This window comes from Ambystoma mexicanum, chromosome 1q, assembly GCF_040938575.1.
Source record: "Ambystoma mexicanum isolate Mex_15411 chromosome 1q, UKY_AmexF1_1, whole genome shotgun sequence".
NCBI classification, from domain to species: domain Eukaryota; kingdom Metazoa; phylum Chordata; class Amphibia; order Caudata; family Ambystomatidae; genus Ambystoma; species Ambystoma mexicanum.
Window position 1 is genome coordinate 983631518 of NC_090922.1, and position 20325 is coordinate 983651842.

At 43.2% G+C, this 20325-nt stretch overlaps 1 protein-coding gene across 1 annotated transcript in view; it reads left to right on the forward strand.

The window, feature by feature from the left end:
• LOC138559733 (vitellogenin-like) overlaps positions 1-20325 on the forward strand; it is a 1213840-nt gene that overhangs the window by 927549 nt on the left and 265966 nt on the right. Inside the window, exons 26-27 of the mRNA XM_069642739.1 lie at positions 13806-14018; positions 14151-14213. Coding sequence (XP_069498840.1) covers positions 13806-14018; positions 14151-14213 — 276 coding nt within the window. The remainder of the gene's footprint in view (positions 1-13805; positions 14019-14150; positions 14214-20325) is intronic.

Consider the following 20325-nt stretch of genomic DNA (forward strand, 5'->3'; position numbering starts at 1 on the left):
AGAGGCACAGCTCCACCCTACTGATGAGGTCCAATCAGACCGAAACACGTGTCTGGGGATGCTGTTGGTACTCTTGTTCAGAGGAGAATTGCCTAGCATTTCGGTGCTGGACTGCCCCAGGGCAGGACAAAGACTGATATGTTTGGGATATTTCTCCTCTGTGAGAGATAGTGAGCTAAAGAATCTGGGGAAGGCTCTCGTAACCAGGACTAATGTCTGACAGAGAGACTCCCAGGACCCCCAGCCCCTTGTTTTTTGCATATTTAAGTCACTTTGGGTCTCACCCTAAGTTACATGGGTAATCCAGACGTGGACCCCTTGCTGACTATTCTTAGAGAGACACAGCTCCACCCTACTGATGAGGTCCAACCAGACCGAAACACGTGTCTGGGGTTGCTATTGGTACTCTTGTTCAGAGAAGAATTGCCTAGCATTTTGGTGCTGGACTGCCCCTGGGCAGGACAATGACTGATATGTTTGGGAGATTTCTCCTCTGTGGAAGATAGTGAGCTAAATAATCAGGGTAAGGCTCTCGTAACCAGGACTAACGTCTGGCAGAGAGACTCCCAGGACCGTCCACACCCCCCACACCCTTGATGTTTGGGGCTCTATAACATAACTGTTGCCCTACTAGTGCCTGGAGAGCAACCAGAGGATAGCTGTTCATGTTAAACATTTGTTGTATTTCTAGCGCACTTGGGATGGAAATAGAAAAAAAAGTACTTCTATATTTTGAAGAGCCTTGTGGAAAGGTACACGTGAGGTGCTGTAGGAGGACCAGGGTCATAGAGGTAATTTGATGTGTGCTTGTCTAGATTCTTTCACACAAAAATGACCTGTGAAAAATCTCTACTGCCGAACTTTCAAAGTGATGCCCCACTAATATTCACTGGTCGAATCACATTTGCAGGGACTGTATTGGCTTCCTTACCATGTCCACTGCAATCTCTTTCTAAGCAGGAGCCGACATTCATCATAAAATGTACGATGTAAACAAATGATGGGGCTTCCTTGTTAATATGGCAAGTATGCTGCAGAGGTCTGGATAAACTATTGATATACTATTAGTTCAGTAAATGTTTGAATACTGACCCACATGGCAAAAAAAAGCAATGAAATGTGTTATGTGGAGATGGTTATCGCTATTTTGTAATACCTTTGAAATCTGCAAATGGTTTAGAATGTTGACCATCAAAACGCATCATTGTGATTTAATATTCTGTTAGCACATTTCTCAGGACCCAGGTCTGGGCTTACCCATCCCACATCAAGGACAGTGGATCTGATTTATTCCAAACCTTCCAGTCATCACTCTTCAGCTTTTACATAGTAGAGAAGGTGCTCCCATGGGCTGATGCAGTACAAAGAAAGGCCAAGTCAGAAGGCAGGATACATGAAAAGAATTTTAGAAGCGAGCGGAATTTCTTTGCATGTGTATATGCGTGTTGCTTTGTTCTAACCAGCTGCATGTCTAGCCCTTATAACATATGATGCTTCCAGGTGATAATTCTGTTAACAAGGCCCAGGAATTCAATGCAACCATAAAAATCTGGAGGAAGGGCAAGCAGTGATTCAGCTGAACCCCTTCATAAACTCTGGCATTGTTAACAGCTTTGTATATGGGCAAGGGTAAAACAAAGATGCGTACATCTTTATGGTTGAGCTATGATGGAAGTTGCGGTGGGGTCACCGTTATTTCCATACACTCCCCACAACACCCCCTTCGATAAGAGTCTAGATAATGTAGGTTTTCCATTGCCAGCATTCACCAAAAAGCCAAAGGCTTGACATTGCTAATCAAAAGACAAATGTAGAAATTGAGAATTTGATGGCATTTCGGGAACAAGCGGCCTATCTATTGTGAAATATGCCTGCTCAGAATTATATATGGTATCCAGCTTTGCTGCTATATGATTCATACTTGTGTTCCCATTTTGTCATTGAAATAATTGTTTTAAGTCCTATGGGACTCCAGGGGAAAGGGAACTTACTGGCTATACACCGCCCATAATATCCTGGTAATACCAGGATGTCGGGCAGTGAAGAAGGTAAGGCAGGTTTGTCAGTATCCGCCGCGAATTCCCGGCGAGATGTTTGCAAACCTATAATAAGGGCCAATATCTTAACTTGCTGTAATTTTAAACCTCATTTTCCTTTGCCTATGCAGAATACAGAAAAAAGCACCTGTACTCATGCTGTGCTTTCTGTACATGGGTGGCAAGCTCTAACCAGAAGGTCCTTGTGGATTGTCCTATATTTATAATAGGAAATGTAGAATTAGAAGTACAAAAATAGAAAGGAAAAAATCATTACCAGACAATCATCTCTAAAATGAAATGGGACATGTGGCCCAGGGCAAAGTAGTCACAGGCCCAGTCCAGTGGCCACTGTGGATTGCTTGGAGGGGGGTAGGGAAATGGGACATGTCTGGAAGTTATTCTCTTCGGAAAGTGGACATAGCCAGTATTCATCAGGGTATAGGGAAATGAAAGAACTTTGACCCAACTCCGGTATAATAGATCAATCAAGGATTGGTTGGCTGCAAGATATTACAAGTTGACACATGCACCCAAATGTCACAATTATCAGTACTGGTGTAAATGTTTTTGTAATTTAATGCAGCACACAAGTCATCTTGGAATATACTTATAAGAAGGGTTTGCATGCAAAGGTTGCTATTAAAGCATGGATTTGTCATTTAGTAAACATTTAAAAGTATTAAGGTATTAAAATTACAAGACAACACTACACATCAAGTAATCATACAAAGGTCTGGGAGCCCCTCTATCCGGAACCAACACGGCCAAATAACCTGTTATAATGGGTAGGTTCCCACTTAGGAGGGTCTACAAGCACAATTTAGCTCACTGTACCTTTCACAAAATAGAAAAAATTAATTTGCATATCAGTCTGTGCCCACCCACCTGCACGATCTAGCACCAACGTTCTAGGCAATTCTCATCTGAACAAGAGTACCAACAGTAACCCCGGACTCACTAAGCACAGTGAGAAAGGGGTCCACGTCTAGATTACACTGGGTAATTTAGGCTGAAATCCCAAGTCCCTAAACATTCATACAAAGGTCTGGGTGCCCCTCTACTGAGAACAGACATGGTCAAATAACCTGGTTTATGGGTAGGTTCCCACTCAGGAGGGCCTACAACCACGTTTTAGCTCACTGTACCTTTCACAAAGGAGAACTATCAGTTTTCATATCAGTCTGGTCCAACCCACCTGGGCAGTCCAGCAACAAAATGCTAGGCAACCCTCCTCAGAGAGGAGGCAATCTCCTGGTTGGGCCTCCTCAGTGAGGTGAAGCTGTGTCTCTCTAAGCACAATGAACAAGGTGTCCACGTCTGCATTGTGAGGTCTTGTACAATAGAAAGCAGCAATATAAAGAGAAATTATTGATCCTCGAGAGTATCATTACTAAAAGGTTCCCATGAGTAAGCCAAGGGATAACCTTTGTGACGTGTGGTAAAGAAATTGGTATTATTATTTATGCATCCATTTCTTAATTGTTGATTTGTATGGTGCTCCCCAGAGTACTAGAGATGGTGGAACATCGGAATCTGATCATTTAAACATCTTGATTCATTCTGATCAATGTAAGTATGAGGCAGGGGAAGAAGGGGGAAGTGCAGAACTTGGGAGGGACTCCCAATAAGAAGGGACAAGACAAGCAAGTGCAATGACATACACACAATGGGAAAATAACACAATAAAGGTGCTAGAGAAATGCAGCAAAGCTTATTATAAACACAATTCTTAAGCTGCTATCTGGGCAGGAAAAAACAACAAGTTCCCAACACTGAAGGGCCTCTACTCAGGGCAGGGCCACATTGTTTTGCAAGGAAATTATAGAGGAGGAGGAGTTGGGAGAGGGAAAGAGGAGCTAGTTCCCAATGCTCCCATACACAAATCTGCGTGGGGATTTCAGCCGTCTCTCAGTTAACGAAGACAGATGGGTACCAGAATACCAGAGACAAGCGACCTGTGCAATACATACCATGACTTAAGTGTTCTTTGTTAAATTAATCACTTCTAGGGACTTCTTATTGTGACAGACGAGACACCATGATATAATATGATTTGCTCAGTGTCGTTTTAGCTGAGTGGTGAAGCTGGGTTCTGAGAACAGTCTGCAATTTAGGCACTACAACAAACATCTTCCCAGTTCTAGTTGGCAGAAATATGTGATGTTTAGCATTCAAGGATTCTTTATTTCATAGGGATGTCTTGAAAAGCAAACAAATATGAATACACCACTCTGACAAATATATAAATCCTTATCGAAATGTGTTAAGGAAAATGGATTGGGTTACAGATTTATTTTCCCCATCTCGAAGAGAAGAGTGCCAGTATCAAAACGCAAACCAGTATGAGGCTAGAAAAAAGTCCTGAAATGCTGGACGTATGATCTGATGAAATGTGAAATTCGACAAGAAAGAAAATGTGTTCTGGTGTTTTTAAAAAGGCTTATTTTGTCTGACACACCTATCACAGTTATTATCACCCACATGTTGAAACATATTTGGGTCTTATAAGATAGAGTAGTTACTCCGATGAACCATCACTAATAAAGAGTACCCCAATTAAATTCTTTGACCGATAGTAGAGATTGGTGAGTTTTCAAGTACTTGCGAGACCCCGGTGGGAAAGTGCATGGGAGGAGTTGTCTACAGAGTATCAGGAGTGTCTGGGGAGGAGCAGAAGGGACCTAGAATGCGTAGGGGGAGGTTGTGGTGGGAAGCAGCTCAAGTCCAGTTAGTGTGCAGGCGACAGCTGCTGTCTGCGGGTTTACCAGTTCTGGAAAATTACTCTGGGAACCCTCTCCACCTTTGAAGGGGCGGGCTGAGGGACGTGGCCCCAGACCAGTTCACACAAGTCAGTATCTCTTCATGAAACCCAAGCCTGGCGATTTGCATAAAAGCAAAGAGCATTTTGGGAACATAAGAATTCAGACAATTATAAATTTGAAACATATCTGTAATAGTGATTCTGCAAGAAACTCTATTAAACAATTTATGCAAGGGGGACTCTGTACTTTTTATTGGTCACCATACTCACCCTAACAAAAAATATCTTCAATACGCGTGTAAGTCATATAAAGTGCTGGCTGGTTGGGATTGAGATTTGGCTCAGGAACAGATTGGATAATTTCGTGCACTAGCTTCTGGTGCTCAGAGTTCTGGAAGTGCTCCTGCAAACCAATCTATGCTGGAGTTCCACTTCATCTTGTTCCTGGGTGAACGCACAAACTTGCTCACTCCAAATGTCAGACCTCTGCAAAAGGAATTCTTCTTAGCAGAACAAAGAACGATCTGCCATTGCCTTATCTGTATCAAACTGTGTCCTTCTGGGTACATCTATTTTCTAGGTTATGCTAAGAAGGATTCTGCCCTTGCCCTTAGGATTTACGGAAGGCTGCAAGGATCAAACCGTGCTCCAAATCATTAGCAGGAGATGTCACAGGAGTTGTATCTACAAAGTCAACAGGAAGGAGCTTCTTTGATTAGCAATTTAAGATTCCGTAAAATGCATTATTCGCAAATCGCAGCAGTAGATAAAGAAAAGGTTGAATAGCATGGGAACATGGCCGTAGGAAATGGGGAGACAGGGGTGATACACCCCCCTCATAATTATAAGCTTAGGGGATACAATATGATTTATCCCCCCACCCCCCCCCCACTATCTGGAGCAAGTGAAAAGAAAGACTGCTTATGTTGGCCAATTGGGAAGCATAGCCGTCTTTTTAGAAACTTTTATTGCTTTTTACAAGTCCTTGAAATGTAAACAGATCATGCTTTTCCTTCCTTTGGGTTGCACATTAGGGTCATTGTCCTGGTAGATTAGGGGGTGCATGGGTGTACTGCTGCATGCCATTGCACCCCCTCCCATCTTTCTGTCTTTGGCTGAAGGGCAAGTCAATGACAATATGCGGAGCATCTTTTCAAAGATAGTGAAAAGATTGGAGCGTTAAACCCACAAAGTCACCAGGGAATATTTTGTTTGTATGATTCATAGTTAAAGAGCATTAATATAAAAAGACATTGGCTGTAATTTTGTAATGTATTAAAAGCAAATAAAATCCTTGTAGCTCTACCTTACCCCTCACTATCTGTGGCAAAGACACATGCAGGGGTATCATTCCAGCACCAAATTATTTCAGATTGACCTGCCCACCATTTTCCTTTAAAAGGCTGAACAAGGCGGGAATTGCACTCCTGTTAAGCTCATTGGGGCTCGTTTTCGAGTTCCCCATAAAAATGCAGCAGGGACTGGTTTTGTTTATATGCTTTTACATAAACAGGTGCCCACCACCTTATGTTCCTCATTTTCATGACAGAGTGCAAAAGGAGAGGGTATTTACAATGGATTCCTATGGAGTGCGCCTGGTGTTTGCTGGCATAGAAAGCTGCCAGACTCAATAGGAATCCATAGCGTGTGCGTGGGCATAAAACTCCAGGCAGCACAAATGATGTAGTATTTATATGGTGGAGAGGAAGGGGAGGTGGAATCATAAGTTACGATCTGCCCCCCTCTCCGCCCTACAAATGCATGAAAATGGGGTGTGTTGTGATTGTAAGGCATTAAAGGCTTGTAAGCCCTTCATTTACATTACTCCCCATTCGACAATTACCTCCATACTGGTTATGTTTTTGTATGTGATTCGTTGGAGTGGGGACAAGTGCTTTTGCACTACAAGGATTAAAAAACATCACAGTTTAACAAAGAGGATGTTTTATTAGCAGTTCATGCTGAGGGCCCGGCCAGCAGTATGTGCCATACTGATATTTCAAAGTTTGCCACTGAGATAAGACACACTGTTAAGAACAGGGGAGACCCTTTGGGTTGGGTTGGGAGGGCTAGCTGAAAGGAAACATGTTACTTCTGCAAAGCAAAACACAGCTACAGCCCATGTACAGAATGAAAGAACATATCAAAGACAGATGCTTTAGAAAAACCTCTAGTTCACCACCTGAGCAAGAGGAGTCTTAGCTGAACTAAGCTACTATTCCACAACCTGGACCTGCTTTTCAACTAAAGGAGCTTTCCATTCCCAACCAGGGAGAAGCTACTTCTTTGTCCCATTTCCTATTGGACTTATTTGCTTTTTCCTGGAGAAGAGCTGAGAGCCTTTGAATTAGTCACTCACACCAATGGAGGACTGGCATTTTTTAAAATTTTCTGTCAAAATGTGCCCCGAGCAGCTGCTCCATTTTGCAGTCTTATGACACAAAAACAAACTGCTTCAATTTGGGACCTGATCCGTGTGTAGCGCCTGCGTTGCAGGCCATCACTTCCTTCTGACAGTCTCTGGCCACGTTCTTAGGTTCAATGTAATAATGTCGCCACAAAAATCTCGCCATGCAAAAATACCGCCGAAAAATGGCCGTTTTTTGTGGCGACATTATTGTATGGAACATGCGGGGGACCCCCCCGCAACCCCCACATTTTTTTATTTTATTTTATTTTTTTTAAAAACATTTTTTTGCCCCTGTCCCCATATATATGGTCACATAAATAATATTGCCACAACATTTTTGCGGCGATATTATTTACAGCGACCATATATATGACGATATTATTACCTGATACCCGTTCTTAGCACCTCATTGACTTTACATTCAGGTTTCTCTGACTTAAGCAAGCTGCTGAGCAATTAATAGCTTTTCAGGGGACATTTAGTTTTTTAGCCCCCTGCTAGATGCCTTTCCTGTGATAATATGCAGCTATAAACCAGCTTGCTACATTCTTTTGACTTTGTTATAATTTATAAACACTCCACTTACGCATCAAACTGTTCCAGCTGTTAAGCAATCGGGCACCCAAACATCATGCTGATAATCCCCACAAGCCCTGTCACATCTTTAACCAATCCGGTTTTAGGGCCACCTGCCAGACTGACCCAAATTATACTGAACCGAGCTTTGCTGCTATGCTCCTGAACAAATGCAAATTTTGATGGACATATATTGCATTGAAATAATGTAGGAGGTAAAATAGCTCAGGGGGTTGATGCACCAGCTGCATCCCTACAGAGCAAACACAGACTTTCACCCTACAGAAAGTAATCAAATGAGTGCCATTGAGTGGATCTTAGAAATATTTGGTGATTAGAAGAGTGGTAAGAAGCAGTATGATTGTGTCAGGAATCGCGAAAAATAATGTAATTTTTTCAATTCAAGGTATATACTTGTAGTTTTCATTTTGGCTGAAAGTTGGCAAAGCAAACCTTCTTTTCAAAGCATGAGAACAGCATTTCTTTTTCATTTGTTAGGTAAATTGAAAGGAAATGTGTTCCTACATGTGTTCACCATTAAGGACCACCTTTAAATATAAAGCATGAAGCAGGCACAACATTTGCCCAAGTGCACTTTGCCAATAAACATGCCGAAACTGCGCAGGGAGCTCATAGCTCTGCACATCCACCAACACCAACACCAGTTAACACAAGCCCCTATGTACACACCCAAACCACCCCAACACTGTGTACACATCAGCCCACTGCACTACAATCACACACCCGCCACACTGTGAATACACTATGCTCAATGGCACATCAGCACTGCCCAACAATGTCATACACACCTTCTCACTGTACTGTGCACCCACACTGCCCAGCACAGTGCACACACACCACCCCACTGTACTGCACACCCACACTGCTCTGCAGTCACACCACCCGCCACACTGCAGGCATGCACACAGCCCCAGCACTGCTCTGCACTCACACCATCCCCACATTGCACACATGCACAAAGCTCCTACACAGATCTACACTTGCACCATCCCTACACTGCATGGATGTACACCACTCCAGTCCTGTTCTTCACTCACTACCTCCCACCCTGCAGTCACCACCCCCACACCGAATGTAGGCTCACAGACCCAAATCTTTTCTGCACAAACTGCCTCCAGTACTGCACACACCAAACAGACAGTCTCCAGCACTGCACGCATTCTCACACACTGCCCCAGTATTGTACTGTACACACAAACCACCCTCAACACCAAACACATTGTCCCCCGCACTGCATTGTACTTTATACAGACACACTAACTCCAGCAATGCACACACATACTGCCCAGACACCTCCAACATATACTGCCACAGCACTGCACACACATACTGCAAACACCTACTGATCAAGCACTATACACAAACTGCCCCCGCACAACAAACACAGCACTCTACCACTGCTTCAAGATGGCGTGAGCACTATCCTGTTTGAACACCCACAACCCCCACACTGCATTTGCACTCGCACACACAGACACACTGCCCCAGGACTGCACAAAGGCCATACAAAATACTGCACACTCACCACCACAAGGCAGTGTGTACACACCACCTTCAGAACTGCACTGCACAGACACACACACACACACACACACCCTACAGAATATGTCTGGGCATACTGAAGTCTGGGCTTACGGTAAAGGTGGTCATAATGGTATCTGACTTTACTGTGATAATTACAAATAATGGAACGTGGTCTTACTGTGCTAGCTCGGCATATTTGAATCCGGCACTGCTTATGATAACTTCGCATATTTGTATGCAGCCTTTCTGTGCTAAGTGGGCATAACAGAATCTGCCATTGATGTCCAATGAATGAAACCCTTGCTACATTCAACCACGTCTCAGGAAAGACTGAATAATGTTGCTGTGTGCGTGCCAAAACAGAATAAATCACACTGTGTGGGTTCCTTCCAGCTATGCCATCATAGTGACATAAGACACCAGCCATGTGACTTTCTCCACCAACTATTGTCAGCAATATAATCCTCCAAAGATGTTTTTGGAGCTATAGTGCCAGAAGATACATTTTAAAAAACACATTTGGCTTATTTGATTGTTGAACCTAAAATAGGTTTTGGAGACAACTGTAAGCTTCTCCCTCCAGCACCCAATGTTAGGGGAGTCCGGAAGTTTAAAACATATCTCTGAAATGTTTTTCCATATTGTTTTTTACCTTTTTTTGCTATAAAACATCCAAGCCCAATCGTTTAACCAATAGAACAATATGAAATCAAAGCCCCCTCAATACACCTACATTGAGATCTTCAAAGAGATTAAGAGTACACAAATACTTCATTTCTAACTGTTTTGATGAAAATGTGTTAACAATCAGCTGTATATATTGTGCCATAGACGAGAAATCTTCAACTTATTTGAAGTGTTATTGTGTTTTCAAAACTGGCATTGTTTGTTCTTTCTTAAAATAACGAATAGATATGTTTATAAGGTTTTGCACCTTTAGCACTCGGCCCTACAGACGTATGGATTGGGTTGTGTCTTGTAGGCGCCCGCCCCGTCTTTAGACGTGCAAAAGAATAAATGAGACACTCCCCAGACTATAAGGCTAAGAGGACAGGTTACGTGAGTTCAAAAATAGTTTATGTATTTGGCATCCAAAGAACTCTGCTGCCCGAGAGCGCTCTAACCAATATCACAGTTACATCATATTATAAAGGTACATTTCTTCATACATGACGCAATTAGTGTAGGGTGTTGAAGCGGTACAGGATTGGTCAGTCAGTATAGGCATATATGGCAATGACGATATGGTTCCATCTGGATTGGTTGCTCCTTTGTCGGGAGGATGGACGTCACGTGACTCGTTGCCAGTGTCCAGGAGGGGTGAAGGTCAGGTTGCTGTGAGGCTTGGTGATCGCTAACTAAGCTAACATAATACATCTCTATGAAGCATGCACTAAATAATTACTTTGCCATTCGTTTCATTGTAAACCTATAAACGTCTTATATGTATTTACATCATCAATAACAGTGACTTATATGGAGCATCAGGTTAAAGGGCTTTGACCATCATGATAACATTGATGGAAGCTAGGGTCTGGACTCATAAAGAATCTAAGGCACGCTGGCATTTGTTAGTATTGGGAAGCGATATATTGTGACAGAGGTCTAATGTTAGTTGGGGGTCTGCTTGGTGGGCATCATGGTGGGGTCACATATTTAGTACATCAAGAGAATATCTTGCAGGGACACAGGGTTACACTGGCAGTCATTTTCCAATGGCGAGGGTGAGGGGGCATGGACAGATTTGTGGAGATGGATGCTTGGCTAAAACCGGTTCACACGCAGGCCAATGATCTCAGAGGAAGAGTGGGTAGTTACATTTGTTCTTTGTTGCATTTACCTGCGGCTTCAGCGTGAGAATGGAGCCGCAGAGTTTTCCAGACACAGTGAGAGAAACGGGGTGGGGGGCCATGTGCGCTGCGTGTGCGGTGCTGCAAAGGGGAGAGAAGCCTTTTTGTATTATCGCAGTGAGGCCTAGTTACCAAGATGGCGTCAAGGGGGCACAAAGATGGATGCCTTGTGTCCTGCACGATGGTCCCATCTACGCAAATGCCAACCAATGCTGACATTGCATAAGCGCAACGGGGGTACCCCCCACCATTGGAGGCACATGGTCCAAGTTTGTACTAAGGAAAGGAGGCGCTTGTCCCACAGTTCGCACCTTTGACGTGTCGCGCGCTCGAGGGCAGCCGGTGGTCGAGCGGCTAGTAAGAGCAGAGGCCTCGATCCCTGGCTTCCCATAGACGTCCGCCTTGACTATCGGGGAACATTCGTCCTCTAGGGGGAGCAGCTGGTGACCAAAGTTCCAACGACTGTGAGAATCCACAGCTTTAATGTTCGAATTTGGTCTACATGCCTACCCAATTCGATGCCACACACGCCAATGAAGTAATCAGAAGATTGCCATAATGTGAAGGGTCATCCAATGAACCTTTTTCGACATCAAATTCTTGGTGTCATCATTTAACGTCCTGAAGACGGGTTCAGCACACATCTAATAGCGGTTTAAGTTGGCTATAGAGTGCTTTACAAAAATTGTTGCCAGTTCCCAGAAACACATTTCTCTGTGTCGACAGAGCCACGGACAAGTTATAAGAATTAGGGACATATGAAACAGCCAAATGTCCACCCCACACCCTTACTAACCTCACAATATTGTTAGAAATGGGTATTGTGGTAGTTTTGATTCATTGCAATCAGTGACTTTCACAGAATGTTGTTTTATGTGATATCTTGTGTAAACAAAATGCATTTTTGTCTTTTTTATATGGAAATTGTTCCGAGTGATTTTATACTCATTGATTTAAAAAAATGTTCATCTCTATTGTTCCTGTCTTGATCAATTGATTGACATGATTGGTAGCACCGTTTGCAACTAGACACACCTAGTGCGTGTGTAGGTGGGTAGCTGTTCAGTGGCATTTCTTGTTGTATATGCCTGTATTTGGTCCTCAGCCACACAGCCCCCTAAAAAAGAGGACCCCCTAGCTCTAATTACTTATATTTCCATATTTGCCAACCATACAGATTTAGGCAGTAGGCTACTGCTTTTTAAGCTGTCCTACCGCCTACAGATTTCAGTGCAGATCCTACTGCTTTTTATAGTGGAAAGTAATTTATGTGACTCTAAAGCAGGCTCCAGGACAAAGCATGCAACACATTAGACTGTCTATACAGTGGACTGGTAGTTGATTACTTTGATTGGGGGGGGGACCCTTAGGTGAACCACCAGTGAAGGCAAATGGCAGAGTGTAACACCATCACACAGCATCTGCCTATCAGACTGAGGGGAATATCAGTCACCATGTCATTCAGTGCTCAACTTGCAATACATATGTACTGCTTTGGCTGCTGCTACGGAGCAGTGACAAACGTTGACTAACAGCTCTGTGTGATTACCTTCTGTGAAGTTAGGTAATTTAATTTGGTTTTAAGTTACTATTCAGAATTATACATTTTTAACATTTCAACATCTTTCCATGTTGTGCTGTTTGATGGTTTGTGTATTTTAGAATGCTTGAATGGTGCCAACAATGTATGTTTGGTATTTACCTGTGATGTCATTGTTATGGGAAATATTGTTTCTGAAACTTGAAAAATCCTACATCTTTTTGGTCACAGAATGTTTGTAAGTATGGTGTTGGATAGCCCCATATGTTTTTTTTTATTTTTTATTAAACAATACACACTTGAACTTCCTCACAGCTCACCACATTGGGAAGCACCATGCTTGCTTGTCGGTAGAACTGCAGGAATTGTATTGTTTTACAGTTCTCTTGGAACTTAATTGCATACTACTACGTATTCAACCTTTGTGGGAAAAGTACCTGATGGCATTGCGGTGTTTCTCTGCTCGTGGGCTTTGGCCATGAACGTGTCTCCCGAGCGCCAGTGGAGTGCGCCGTGGGATAGTCTGATTCATGCATTTGTCAGTTTCACGACCACGTTCACTTGGGAATGACTCCATATTTGGAGCCAGGACATCAATCCCGCCGTAACATAGCTCCTAATGTCTTCAAGTAGTAATGCATGTCTAGACAGCGAGTTTCTTTGATTGGCTATTAGAGTCACAGGCCCCAAGTCAAACTCAAAGTGCAATTAAAAAAGGAAAGAAACATAAATCCCCTGACAAGTGTTCCAACAATTAACATCTGGCAAAGCACCGCATTCGTTTTATAGCCATTTTTAACATTGTTTTTTTTCTTCTGTTTTATGAAGATCAATAGTGGCCGGCAGCCAAGCAGACCAAATCTATGCACAGAATCAGTTCACGCAGGCCCAGCCTGATGATCTCTGTGTGGCCCGGGCCAAGCCCTGTGGGGCTCACTCCAAGGTTTTAAAGATATTCTTGCAAATAGGTTCCCGCTGAGAAAGCTTGTGTATTTGCAAAATATGTTATTTTCGACCCTGATATTTTAGATATAACGCAGATGAACTAATAGTATGTTCTGTCATTGTGCTGCCTCTTTTTCAGCCCAGATATCTTGGAGAGGTAATGGCACCGGCAATCACCATCCTAGCACGGGCGATCATGAGCGACAGCAGGCATCAAGGCTATCAAGCAACTACTTATTTCAGCTCTCACGCCCCAGAACGCAGAATGCAAATGGTTCTGCTGCAGCTGGATTACAAAAGGCCCTGGAAAATGTGTGCTGATGCTGCATTGGCAAAGCATCACAAAGCTCTGGTAAGGGTTATGCATCAGTTCACCACTCGTGATTGCGAGCCTTTTCTGCTTTCACATGCAGTGTGAACACACAATATTCAATCACTGACTTAATGTTTCTTTATTTGTAACTTTGACTTCTTGCCAACCAAGTATGTCCGTCAGGGTGCCAAGATTGAACGAGGGGCAGGGCGAGTGGAGTTGGAGAGAGATGAGGTAAGAGTGGCGGGATGAGGGTTGATTGGAGCAAGGCGGTGTCCATGAAAGGGTTTACAGGGCAAAAACGGGCAACTCTCACTGCTTCACCAATGGTCGCATTCCGGCATCTCGTGTATACATTGGACTTCACCTGGCACAACCTTACTTGCCACGATGTGGGGCTATCGAATCGCTGAGTGCTTGTCAGTGTCTAAACCCTATATGTGAGGAACTCAGAAATCTGCGTGCAATGAGGCAGTAGTCACCAAAACACCTACAGATACAGAGTCCTATGACGGCTGCCTTCATCATCACTACCATGGCAGCCAAGTAAGAAATACAGCTGGCCATTCAAATTGCAAACATTAAATGCCATATCATACACTTAGGAACATCCCAAACTGCAATCACAGCATGTTAACCAAATGAACACCCGCAATAAAAAACACAAAAAATTTGGAGATTGACGCAAACATAATTATTGAAATGATCACACCAGGAAAGAGCAGTAAACAAGATTAATTCTAAAATAAATTTTATGTCAGCAAAATGCAGCAGAAAACAGAATGTCAAGAGAATAATGGACATCTCAGGTAGAAATGAGGCAACTAGCTGATCACGCAGATAGAAACAGAGATATATAAGGGAACAGTTGCATTATTCTCCCCCTCAACTCCCTTGTCCTCTATCCTCGTGAAACACACTGCATGTCATTACGCTCATGATATCAGGAATATCCTGAGGCAGATAAATATGTCATCCATACCAATACCACAAAGGTGAGCGACGTTACTCCCTGTGACAGCCAGTCCTCCCTTATCCCCCACTGCTACAGCAGGGCTTGGGGACAATATGAGCAGAAGATGTCCGCAGCATTCAAACTAACATTGAAACAGTAAACGTGCATGCATTAGACACAAAGCAAACATGCACTCCACATGAAGAACGCGTACAACAGGCAATATATGCATTTAGACATGAAGAATACTAACGCAGCGTCCATAAGACATGAAGACCAATAACAAGGCCAATGTATAAGGTAAATGCAACATGAATGACATGCAAATATAGCTCGCGAACATGGAAACGAGAGTGTAATTGGGCAGCTATCTTCTTAAAGATGGAAGCCACAACATGTCTCAGAAATAGCAAAGGCATCAAGGCTTCCTCAAAAAGTTCAAAATGCTGAATCTACAAAAAGACGTAGCCATGCAGAGCTCAGACAGTAGCTGGCAATAAGTACAAAGGTTAGAGGAAATAAGGGAGGATGGGAACAGCAAAACAAAAACATGAGACAACGGATACCAAGATGTATTCAGCATACTCCTAGATTAATTAAGGTTTCAGAAAGGTACAAACAGCCTTTGATAGCCAGTGCAGTATAACAGCAAACCAAAAGACTCCATGAGGAATAACCCAAGATTGTCCCTAGCGGTAAGAGAAAACATGACACACACATTAATATTAGCTAAAACCTTAATAAATAGAAGGTATTTCAAATTCCTACACGGTCTCTTGGCACGTGACCGAAGCATGGAAAACACTGGCCATTCATTAGATGTGAACACAGATCTGGCACCTGCAATACTCTCTAAGTCACACATAGCCACAAATCACCACACAAGGCCAAATACAAAGGGATTGCCCGGTTTTATGGCCTGAGAATGAGGGATGGAAACTTTTAATTGGAAGAAGAGCAGTCCATGGGCCTCTCTCCCCCACTCTAGGTCTGGCTCATATCTTGAAAACCTGTGTGGTGTCCAAGGTTGGTCAGTAAGGAGCCAACCTATCAAAATGCTTGGTGTTACAGAACCCATGAAATAGTATGCCAACCAACTACTAGTAGAGATGATGTATTGTCATGTTTATCAATATAGGGGTGGTTCCAGGTAGAGCCATCAGATACTTGCAACCCAATGAAATGTTTAACCGCTATAAAACCTATATGTAGCCAAATTCACTATCCTATCCCCAATCCCCATCAGGTTTGTGAACTGATATCATGTTGTGAAGTCATTGATGACGTGTTTTTATTACTTGAGAAATTGTTTTTAATTAACGTGTTGAGAGCAGCGAGAATTTAATGCTTGTATGCTGTCCCAGTTTTGTCTTTATGTGAAAAAAGCTGGGGTTTGCCGTGCATTTTGTCTACTCCCTCATTGAGTCTTGTTTGGACTGTGTTCAATACCTCTAGGCCTGGCTGGAATTGTGGGGCCTGCTCAACAATCCCAACAGTCACATATCACAAAGAAGCATTTGAAAGAGTGAGCCACCCCACCTATGGACTAATTCCCCCAATCATTAGAAATTATTAGAAAGCATTAGAATGTCAACCTACTTCAAAACGTATGCTGCAGGTGCAGCTGGTTAACGTAGGGCAACAACCACAAACCATCAACCAGTGTGAAAACAGAAAAAGAATATCGAGGCTGAGTACCTCAAAGGAAATACACCGAACACGGGTTACAAAGGAACATACAAAGTACTTTATTTTATACTGAATCCAGTTACAAAAACAGAGCAAAATCAGATAGCTATCGGCCCTCAGTACAACACAACGAACTCCAGCGTGGTTCAGTGTGTTCAGTGAGAGACGCTGTACATTAGAATGCATTCGCTTTTTATACATTTAGTGGGTGCGATGTCCAGCCCCACTTCGGGTTAATATTCCTTTTAATACATAACGGATCTAGGGTTCGTGCCAAGTCTCAAATAACCACATATAACTGGTCTGTCTTTAATACATGTATCAACAAGCGTATGCAATAACTGTGTATTCTAAAGTTTTCCATGCAGGCTTTCTTAAACATTAATGCAATGTAGTTAAACAGATGTTCTTGTTCAGTATTTGAAATACATTGTCTCAACTTGTGCTCGTGGATTAGTTTTCATTATACGAGTAATCCTTCTACACATAGGTCATCGAAGGACAAGGTCTCAGTTTGTGACCTCAACAAGTGGCCTGCAGGCAAATTACATATTAGCTATGTACAGAGGTCAAGACGGCCATGTTGTATTCTGGAATGGCATCGTCCACCATTTTAGCTCATAGGGTGACTTTTACACAGCAAATCCTAAAATGGCGGTTTGACCTAAAATTACAGCTTACATGGATTTAAGGTCAGGACCTTGCAACACAGATTTCTTCCGCGAGCGACTTTCGAGCAGCTTGGCGTAGGCCAATACTAAATATATTTATTACAATAGGAGGCACGATATCCTTTCTATTTCGACAAACCCTCCTTTTGGCCTATGCCAAGTGCTAAAAACTACTTTGAATCTCCTTGCAAATGACTCCATGCATCATTGTCCATGCACCCTGAATCACTATCAGAAATATCTATTGCCATTAGGTCTTTTGCTAAAATATCCTTCAATAAGTATTCTTTGGAAGTCTTATCTGGGGCATACACTTTATGTCCTATCGAACCTTAAGCTTGTGCGCAACATCCCCCTAGTATCGAACACATACCAGGCAGACACTGAATACAGCAACAAAAAAACAACAGTATTCCCAAAATAATCAATAAGACCGAAAGCACCTTCCAACCGCAAGATCGCAAGAAGTCCCAGAACCAAGCGCTCAGATCCCAGTTTCCCTCGGGAACATGCACTTCGGAACTAAGGACGTGCAGATTCTGTATTGCCTTAAAGATAGTTGGGGAGGAATCTGGTACGAAAACACAGCAAGCGGACCCCACTAATTTGCATACTCCACCACGCTCAGCCAGAATGACATCTAATGCCATTCAATTTTGAAGTGCTACTAATCTTATCGCCTTTTGTTCTAACATCATATTATATAGTATGTCCGTGCTCCGGTTGATGGTTCTCTCCAGTATCTCGCTAGTTTTCTGATATCTTCTGAATTTGCTATCTGCACCCAAAATGGCACAACTGATTTAGATATATCTCCCAAGACTTGTGCTGGGGTGTCGCCATTCCCATCCCACCGTGGACGAGCCTTCGAAACTTCTTTTGTACTAGCTATAAACACCCCAGGTAACAGGATCCCTAAGTAACAGGTTCCCTGCCATTCCCTGGGCAACCACGGGAATGCTACATTACTGCAGACAAAGTAGATACGTTCGCCTATATACAAAGGTCTGTTCTCCCCAGTCAAATTTGCAACGTTGGCACAACCTAAAAATGTTCCCATTGACTGAGTTCCATTCCTCTGTATGCAAAAAGAAACTGAATCGGGGCTATGGTTACCAGTGTAAGAAGGAGGTATGGCATCCTTATTGACTATCGGAGCCAGTTTAAAGGAAATTAAAGATTGAAAAGGACGAGACAGTTTGTCAGAAGGCCTAATAGAAGCAACATTCGGTTTACTCTTATTTGCAAAAAGCGAGCATCCCAGGGGAGTCAAAACACGTTTCTCAAAACTATTCAAATTGGTGCCATCAAAGTTCCCTGAGATGCTATCATTCCATCGGCCAAAGAACAGTGCTCTAAGAGAAGCATAGCAGGCAGTTGTCAACGGTAAAGGATGAATATACCAACCTAGCCCCTTATCCCCGTGTTGTGGTAAATGTGAGCAGACCCAACAATTGGGTTTATTAAAAATGGCATGAGTAGCATTCATGATAAGTAGTACAGTGTTATTGTGGTACCTTTGTCTGTGCTGAAAATCTTGAGGGGATAAAGTGTGCACATGTACAAAGGGAGTAGGAACAATGGGTGCACTTTCAGTAGGCAACAAATGTTCTAAAGAGTGAGTTTCCTCGAGGTACCATAATCCTAAGGCAGCGACTATTAAAAAAACAAATATCATTATAAGAATACAGCAATACGTGTCCGGGGCCCAGGCATTTTGTCCATTGTCCCGGTTGGTCACCCCCTTATTTATAAATCCAATACGAGCGGTGGCGGTAGCAGGCATTGTAGTCTTCGGATGGAAACCCCAATGTTCGTTGCTGGCGACCCCCCGGTCGCGCGATTTCTTAGTCCTTCCACAACCCTAGCCAACAGAATCCTTTTTTTCTGAAATTTGGGCAAAAGCAAGCCCTCGATGTATCTTTTCCATCTCTGAATGCACAGCTGAACCGTGCCGTAAATCTATCTTCCTGGAAGCAACGTGTCGGAGGCAAGTGAAGAGGCTGAATCTGAAACAGCTGTTTCCGGGAGCAAAATTTGTGGAGAGTGTGGAGACAAAATAGGAGCTTCCCCAAGCCTCCCGGGCTCAGAGATATTCTCTGACACACTCTCAGTGCTGCTTACTGCTTTGGGATCATTGGTTGCAGAATCAGCGAGGGGTTCTGTTTCTTCTGTAGCGTGTGGCACAGGGCGAGGATGTTTCTTGATGTGTGACGCGTGGATCCAGTTCTTTCGTCCAGCTACCCGCACCGCTGTCTGGGTGACCAACAGGACCTGGAATGGCCCACGCCAGCGAGGCGCACGGCAGGAGGTGTGCTCAAATGATTTGACAAGCACCCAACTCCCAGGCCATATGCCGTAGCCCGGGCCCTCGTATCGTATCGTACAGGTAAAGCTTCTCGTACCTGGTGATAAATCAAATCCAGGTTTTTAGTCAATTGGCTACAATAATCTGAAAGCAGTACATTTTCAACATTCTTTAAAGTTCAACATTTTGGAAGATTCCAGATATTGGCAGGTCTCCCCATTACCACCTCAAATGGGGGGAGCCCAGTCTTAGTTTGAGGGGTTGTACGCATGGCTAGTAACACGATCTGTAAGGCGTCTGGCCATTTTAGTTTGGTGCCGGCACACGTCTTAGCGAGCTTGTTCTTGATGATCTATAGTCTCCCTTGAAACATATATCTCCGTGAAAAGATCAATGGCAGTTTGTCTAGCTATCTGATCAGTGAAAGCATTCCCTTTTCCAATATCATCTACAATCTTTTGATGTGCTGCACATTTCATAACTGCTAACTGAGTAGGGAGCGCAAGCGCTGAGAGTAGTTGCACTATTAGCGAGCCATGTTCAATCTTGGTGCCATGCGAAGTTAGGAACACTCTTTCTGACCAAAGTCTCCCAAAGTTGTGAACCACCCCAAACGCATACTGACTATCAGTATATATACTTACTGCAAGCCGTTCGGAAAGTTCACAAGCTCGGGTCAATGCTATAATCTCTGCGGCCTGCGCAGAATTATGCGTAATTCTC